The sequence below is a fragment of the Gastrolobium bilobum genome, unplaced genomic scaffold, assembly GCF_033153095.1.
Source record: "Gastrolobium bilobum isolate Gb01-03AN ecotype WA unplaced genomic scaffold, APGP_CSIRO_Gbil_v1 utg15473, whole genome shotgun sequence".
NCBI classification, from domain to species: domain Eukaryota; kingdom Viridiplantae; phylum Streptophyta; class Magnoliopsida; order Fabales; family Fabaceae; genus Gastrolobium; species Gastrolobium bilobum.
In genome coordinates, this window is record NW_026897632.1 from 344,173 (window position 1) to 352,845 (window position 8,673).

At 33.1% G+C, this 8,673-nt stretch overlaps 1 protein-coding gene across 1 annotated transcript; it reads right to left on the reverse strand.

The window, feature by feature from the left end:
* Positions 1–3,320: 3,320 nt before the first annotated feature.
* On the reverse strand, positions 3,321–5,331 carry LOC133308843 (thiamine pyrophosphokinase 1-like). The gene is made up of 4 exons (XM_061509566.1): positions 5,171–5,331; positions 4,854–4,955; positions 4,347–4,596; positions 3,321–3,949 (listed from the first exon to the last, which is right to left on the reverse strand). Exons 1-4 carry the CDS (start codon positions 5,294–5,296, stop codon positions 3,831–3,833), a joined length of 597 nt encoding a protein of 198 aa, XP_061365550.1. The 5' UTR covers positions 5,297–5,331; the 3' UTR covers positions 3,321–3,830.
* Positions 5,332–8,673: the final 3,342 nt, after the last annotated feature.

Consider the following 8,673-nt stretch of genomic DNA (forward strand, 5'->3'; position numbering starts at 1 on the left):
CCTGTTGATCTCTTATTTATAATATTTTGTGTTTTAATTGAGAACTTATCTTAACGATGATAAGGGTTTTTTTTTTTTTTTTTTTTACTGTTTCTTTTATCCTTAATTTGTATTTAAATGGATTATATCCTTTCATGTGATCTCATATCTCATAAGAGAGTTTATTTTCACAAAAATATCCTCAAAGATAAAAAGGATGAATGACATGTGATAAAATCTTAAGCATTTCGATATAAATCATCTCTGGTTAGAAATGAAATAAGATAAATAGTAAGTAAAGAATAAGTGTTAATTTGTATTTTATCTCTAATCTTCACAATCCATTCCATATTTAACCTATCAAATGCACGGATAAATTATTTATTTTTAAATGATTAATTTTTAATTTGTATCTTATTTTAAAATTATATTATTTTTTATTTTTATAATTTTTTCTCTACCTAAAATAACATCATTTTGAAGTAATACGAGGAATGTTAAATCTTTTTTATTTGTTGTTATTTATTATTTTATTTTTATACAATGTAAACTTTATTCATATAATTTATTTCTTAACACAATTTTATCTAAGATTCTTGTTTACACGTTATGTAAATATTTATCTCCATAATTTATAATATGTTTATGTATAAGGTTTTTATTCTACATGATGCGAATATTTATCTTATAATTTAGGTCGAACCACATTTATATATTCATACGCATTTATGTAATGTTTTCATCGCAATGAGATATAAATATTTATTCCTATAATTTAAATAATAATATGTTTTTATGGAAATCTTTTATTCCGTATAATAAGAATATTTATCTTATAATTTAAGGATCCGTTTGGTGGACATGAATAAAATAAATAGGACTTACTAAGAATTGAAAAAGATATGGCAAGTTCATATCTTAGCCGATGTTTAATGTATACTAGATAAGTAATATGATAAGATAATATTATCTATCAAGAATTTGAGGTAAATCATATGGTGTTATCATATAATATAAACAAACAAAAATACACATTTTAACAAAATTTCATATGATTTTTTAAAATACTTTTTTTATTTATTTACAAATTAGTTCTTATTTTACATTATTAAATTTTTTTAAAATCCACAATTTTAGATAAAATATATTAAAATACATAAATAACTTATACAGAAATTTAAAATCTATATCCTCACCAAATAAATTTTTAAAAATTAAAGTTTAAAATTGATTGTCAATATTGATAGTATGGTGGGTGATCGATTGAAGTGATGGTAGCAATTGTGGGGGTTAGTTACAATTAGTGGTGGTGGCGATTATGATTGGTGGATGATGATTGGGTGTCTGCTGGTTAGGGGTGGTGGCCAATGGTAATGACAACGATGGTAGTGGTGACATGTGAAAGTGGTGGTGGGGCGACAAGTGAACATTGTGGGAGATGATGTGGTGGATGTTATGGTGGCGATGAAGGTTTGTGTCTGGTGGTTGGGGTGACAATGGTGGTGGCTGATAGCTCGTACTGATGGTGGCAGTTAGAGCTGTCAAAATGGGCTTTGGCTCTGGGGCCAACCCATATAGCCCCATGTTAAACCCTATAAAATTTTAGCCATCTATGTAATGGGATCATTTTAACCCCATCCTCTTAAAGCCCTCTCATTACAGGGATATGTTGGAGCTGGCCGCGGACTACAATAATCAACCCAATTTACAGCTTTTCTCTTTGACACTTCAAACTATGTGACTGGAATGCAACACAGACGCTGGAGAATTGGGAATAGTGACCAAAGTGTCACTGTTGGCCAAAAAAATTACTAGACTGCCACGCCAACAATAAATTTTGTCAAAATGTCACGTGACATATTTTGCTACATTGTGTAGCGAAATATGTGTGCAAATAATTCGCTATACAGTGTAGCAAAATATGTCATGTCAGACTGCTCAGAACAAAAAATGCCATGTGTCAAAATTGAAGAAATTCGCTACATAGGGTAGTGAATTTCTACAATTTTGACACGTGGCATTTTTGGTTCTAACGTGACATATTTCGCTACACCGTGTAGCGAATTATTTGCACACATATTTCGCTACACAGTGTAGGGAAATATGTCATGTGATATTTTGATAAAATTTACTATTAGCATGACAGTCTGATAATTTTTTTAGCCAATGACCAAATAGTCAATCTTTCCGGAGAATTGAGGGTATCAGCATAGAAACTTCGGACCACCCACTGTTGCTTAAGGCATGAGAGTATACGTTTGTTCTTTTTCTCTTTGTTCTTTTTGTCGTTCCACCCACTGTCGCTTAAGGGATGAGAGTATGAAGTGTATAATATTTTTGTTTTAACTTACCAATATGCTATTTTTGTTTTTTTTTTATTAGAACAAGTTTCAAAAAGAATGAATTTGTTGATAAATTAAAATATTAGTAAGTTGAAAATTTTAGTGTAGTAAATTATTGGTAAATGTATAATTTTGAAAACCGATTTATATCAACAATAATTTTTTTTAAAATAAAATAATATAAGTAACATTTTTCAAGTGTTGAATATTATATTTATTTTTCCTTTGTAATAATTTTTATGCACCATTTTATTAATTTTTTTTTTTTTAAAATACATATTATTTTTTTAGAAGGTTCGTGGACAGGCCCTAACCCACTTGAGCTAGGGCTATATGGGCTGAACTGAGTCCATTTCGACAGCTCTAGTGGCGGCGGTGGCGGTAGTGGGTGGAAGAGGTGGCCAATGGCCAGCGACGACGGTGGTGGCAGCTGAATGGAGGCAATGGTTGATCCTCACATGCCCGACAAAGTTCTTAAGAGAAGAGCATAATGACAACTTATCATGTTCATTCCTAACTCATTCCCTCTTTAGGATAGCTTATCTGCTGTGGACAAAAAAAGAAGAAGCCAATATGATAAGCTTATCATATCTTGTTGATTCACCAAATAATATTATATATAAGAACAAAATAAGTCTGTCCTATCTTGTCATATCTTATTTTATTTTTTTAGAGATATTTCAATCAATTTATTGTTTTGCGACTAGTCTGATTCGAGGCAGGTAATGAAATTAAAGCTTTATTAATTCATCAAATAATGGATAAAAATATTATATAATAGTCTATTCTGTGTCTCTATCCTTACCATCAAACGAGGCAGGACACCGAACTTTAGTTAGCAAAGATGGAGTAATTTCTCTCTTTGCTGAGCTCAAGTTCCTTTTCCTTTACCAAAAGTTTGAATCAGAATAATCATTTTCATGGTTCTATTATTTGATGTATGGAATCATTTTTTATGTTAAATTGAAACATTTTATTGCAGTTACGTCCGGTCCAGGAGAAAAAGAAGTACAAAATTACGAATTAAATTTAAAGGCGCATAAAAATATCACAAGCTCTCACATCTTAACTAACAACTTAAGATCAGATATACTTCATATCAAACCATCTGCCATATCTGTATGCTGTGTAGAGCGCTAACCACACACTCCAGTTCCATGCAAGTACATCCGCTTCCAATATCCAATACATATTACGAAGTATTTCAACCGACAGTTATTGTGCTGTATGCCTAAGGTCAGCAACAAGAAGTCCAGTAGTCCATTGCAATTTGCAAGACAAGTTTTCTAACTTCTTTGAAAACTGAACTTCAAAAGATTCTTAGTTATTATGAATAGAATTTGCCACATTAACGAATAATTCCCCTCCACCCTCCCATAATTCAGAGTAAATGAAAAGAATGAAACATAATGAACGGTCAGCAGAAGCTCTGGCCTTTGAATGGAATAGGACCCCTCTGTGTAGGCATGGCAGATCTGAAAAATCAGTCCAGTGTGCAACATGTAAAACCTATGGCTTCTTGATAGAAATAGTCCAAAGAAGATCTGAATCAGACTGCACTGTTACTATATCTCCCTTTACAATATTTGATGTGCTTATTAAACCTCCAAATCTCATCTCCGTGTCATCTGAAATATTCAAATTAAAATGTTACTCATCAGACTCCACTGCCAAACAATATTAGAACTGGGTGATTAAAAAGGCAATGAAAGATGTGAACTCATCTGAACCATCACTGCCTCATCACACCAAAGCATCATATTTATAAGTGTTGATGTTCTGATAGACTGCTAATTAGCTTATTTATTTATTCATTAGGAACACTGGAAAAAAGTGTGTCCATCCTATATACTGATTAATAACAGCCACAAAAGAATCAAATTTTTGTGATAGCATATCACTAGCAATGATTACCATCTTAATTAAAGCCTCAGGAAGAATATTTTCATTCAGCTACAGACTAACAAGTTTAGAATGGAAGTAATCACCAAACATTATTATTAAAAAAAAAAATACAATACGTACTGAGGTCCCACTGAAGTCCGGTGGTTGTAGTACTTCCAGATGGCATCCCAATGGGAATGAGTCCACAATGAGGACCCTCAACAGAAGATTGAATAAAGATTTTATGACAGTGATTCTTTGGAAGAAGGTGGATGAGGCAATCATCAGATAAAAGGATAATTCGTGTGTTGGAGAATCGGCACAGCACATTAATATTTCCAATCTCATGGTCAAATCTCCCACCAAGTGCTCCGGCAACAAGAATGCATAGCTGCCATTATGTTAAGAGGAGGAAAAAAAGAAAAAGCAGGGGGGGGGGGGGACGGGCCAGCTGAGGTTAATTATGATAGTAAAGAAAGAATTACTATCAAAAAGGGATAAGGACTGATACTACACCAGATCTAATTCATTTCAATTATTCCAAAATTATCTAAGCCTAAAGTTAAATTTGACATCAGCTCACTCCCCTGCCTCCTCCCTCCAAAAGAAAAGTAGAAAATAAAAAGTATAACAAGATATTCGACTTACTTCTGATTTATCAATATTTGGTGTGAGGTCACGTATGTATGCTACACATTTGTGTAAATCTGTGGTGTCCTGATCATGTGACTCATCAATTATCTTAGTTCCCTGCAGGAAGCAAACTAGCATAAGACCCTTGACATGATTTATGTTATGTAAGATTGTAACAAAGGAACAAAAAGATGGCAATTTGGTGTGAACTAGAAAGTTGAATTTTGAATTCATTTTCTCCATTACATGCACGTGTGCGCTGAGACACACAAAAACCATTAACATATAGATAGAGGTCTTATGCCTATAAGAAAGAAAACCATAACATATACCAGCTTTGCATAGAAATCAAGTACTTCTGTCCTTATTGAATCCATGTCACCTTTGATTGCATCAGGCTTGTACCTGATACAAACCTTGCAGTTAGACAAAAGGAAATCTGCAACCATAAACTCCATAGACTAGAGGTGGAAAACAATCAATGTTGCACAGTTTTTAGTCTAACCCAGTTGTAACACCCCAAATTCTAACAATTGATAATAGCATAAATAATTTCAATAATTTTTGTAAATAACAGCGGAAGTTCAAAATAATCAAATTTGGAAAGTGTTACTGCCGCACTTGTACTATGGACAGGTGCAAGGCTAAATTTATTACATTAAAAATAAAACCAAAGACTAAAGTTTAAATAAAGGAAATATGTCTTATGCATTTATTTAAATCTCATAAAATTTCTAAACTTAGAAACTAGCTAGAAATATAATATCCGAGTCGTGATCCTCGCTGCCCACAGCTAGCCCCATCCTTTGCAACATGCTTCACTGAAAATCTGCTCCCCGTGAAGGATCATTGCAGTTAAACAAACACAAAAGTCAGCAAAGCTGGTAATCCAAATCCGATATACAAAAATAAATAAATAAACAAAAAGGATGTAACTCATGATAATCCAATAAAATAATATAACTCAAAAATTCGAATCAAATGTCAACTTGTTATTAATTATATTAATATTTATTTAATCCATTTAGTCTATTTAGTGGGAAGAGAACCATGGTAGACCCGGGGAACCCTGCCAGTCTACCCTGTGACCCGGGAAACCCTGCCAGTCACAAACAAATCACTTTGGCCATAATCAATTCACATCTTCCTAGTGTGCACACCTCTTCCCAAAGTTGCTACTAGTATCCCGGGAAACCCTGCCAGACACCACTTTGGGAAGAACGGATATAATCTTTTTCACATCAGTTTCACATCGGAGGCATAAAGCCCAAAAATTGTGTTCATCACTTTGGGAGGTACCATCCCAAAGCTATCCTCCCACTATTATTATTATTATTATTTTTTTATATAGACATAACAAAATTTCCCAATTTATTTTAAATATATGTAATATCTATTTTCTGCAGCAAACAATTAATTTCCAATTTACCAAAACATATATATATATATATATATTAGTGCCTCAATTTATAAAGTAAAGCACAGAATATAAAAAAAACAATTGAAACTAAATTCATATAACTAATGTATTTGAAATATGTTCATCACGTAAATCGAAAAGCAGAATTGCAATATATGTAACTTGAAAGAAACGATTCAGATGGTAGATGGTGAACATACATCTAATTCAATTGAAAGTGACGCACAAAAATCGAGAAAGGAGATTTGTTTGTTTGTTTTTGTTTTGTGAACTATATCATGTATAAAAGCAACGATAAGTATAATTCGAATTCAATTAAAGAATTGCACAGAAATCAAAAGAAATTTGCAACGAAGTGTAACTATGATATATATTTAGGATCATAATTATCCTATCAAAATTCATATAAAATTAACCTAAGACTTCTAAGGATTAGGATTACACATATCAAATTTCACATAAAATAAATATAATCTAAAAATACCTAGGGATTAGGATTACCTGGTCTCTGTTTTCGCTAACTTTTAGAAGAAAAGAGTAATTTGGGGCAGAGAACCGGTTGATAAAAAAATATAAAGATTGAAAATAATTAAAATAAACTTTTTGGAGTGAGAAGAGAAAGAGAGTAGTAGAGGAGAGTGAATTGGTTTGGTTAGGCTAGGTCTCTATTTATAGTTGAAGTTTAGGGCTTATACATTACTGACTCAATGCTGACTCATCATATCTAAACAATTTATGTCATCATATCTAAACAATTTATGTTGAGTCATCATATCTAAACAATTTATGTTTGTTGACTCATCCTAATCCAATCAAACATTACCAATCAAATAATCAAACATTAAAGCATAATGATCAATCAAATAATAACAATTTATCACCCATTATTATTATTACTAATTTATAATTTATTACTTTTATTAATTTATTGTATTATAAATTACTATTATTTTTCTGGGATATTACATTCTACCCTCCTTAAAAGAAGTTTCGTCCTCGAAACTTAAAAGTTTGAGCTTCTCAAATAACTAAAAGGCATAAGGTACTAGAATCTTAAAATTGTAGCACGTAAACAAATTAGCAAGCTAACAAATTAGTAAGTAGACAAAATATGAATTATAGGATAATATACGACAATTTTGAACATTTTTATGCCAATGAATTGGTAACTAATGTGTTGCTAACTCTTACCTCTCCCTAAAAGAAAAGTTTCGTCCCCGAAACTTAATTGCGTACCCTCTTCGAATAAAAACGGGTATTTATTGCGCATATCGTCTTCTACCTCCCATGTTGCTTCTTCTACCTTTTGACTCCTCCACAAAACTTTAACTAATTTGATTGACTTATTTCTCAAAATTCTTTCACTTTTATCAAGAATTTTTACAGGACGTTCTTCATATGTGAGATTCTGATCTATCTTGATAGACTCAGGCTGAAGCTTGTGCAAAGGATCTGGTATATACTTCCGGAGTTGAGATACGTGGAAAACATCGTGTACATTCTCCAATTCCATTGGAAGAGCTAGTCTGTATGACACTTCACCAATTCGCTCAATGATCTCATATGGGCCAATATACTTTGGACTTAACTTGCCTTTCTTTCCAAATCTCATCACCCCCTTCATCGGTGATACTCTTAAGAATACTTTTTCTCCAGTCTCGAATTCTACTGGTCGTCGCCGTTGATCTGCATAAGACTTTTGTCGATCCTGAGCTGTTTTCATCTTTTCTTGAATCACTTTAACTTGTTCCATCGATTCTTGAATCATATCTGGACCCACAATGCCAGCTTCTCGAAAATCATTCCAACATAATGGGCTTCTGCACCTCCTACCGTACAATGCTTCGTAGGGTGCCATATCGATGCTCGCATGGTAGCTATTGTTGTAAGAGAATTCGACCAAAGGTAAACACTTATCCCAAGATTGATTGAATTCCAAAGCGCAGGCTCTTAACATGTCTTCAAGAGTTTGAATCGTCCTTTCCGTCTGTCCATCTGTAGCAGGATGAAAGGCTGTGCTATATTTGAGTTGGGTTCCAAAAGCTTGCTGAACCTTAATCCAGAAGTTTGATAAAAACCTTGTATCTCTATCTGAGACTATGTCCTTTGGGACTCCATGCAACCTCACTATATCTCGCACATAAGCATCGGCCAACTGGTTCAAACCCCATGTGTTTTTCATCGCAATGAACCTTGCAGTCTTAGACAACCTGTCAACTATGACCCAGATAGCATTCTTGTCTCCTCTAGTCAGAGGTAAACCTGTGACAAAATCCATAGAAATTGACTCCCATTTCTCTCTCGGAACTTCCAATGGTTGCAACACTCCTGCAGGTCGTTTGTGCTCAATTTTCACCTTTTGACAAGTAAGACACCTTGCTACAAATTCAGCTATTTCTCTCTTCATCCCAGGCC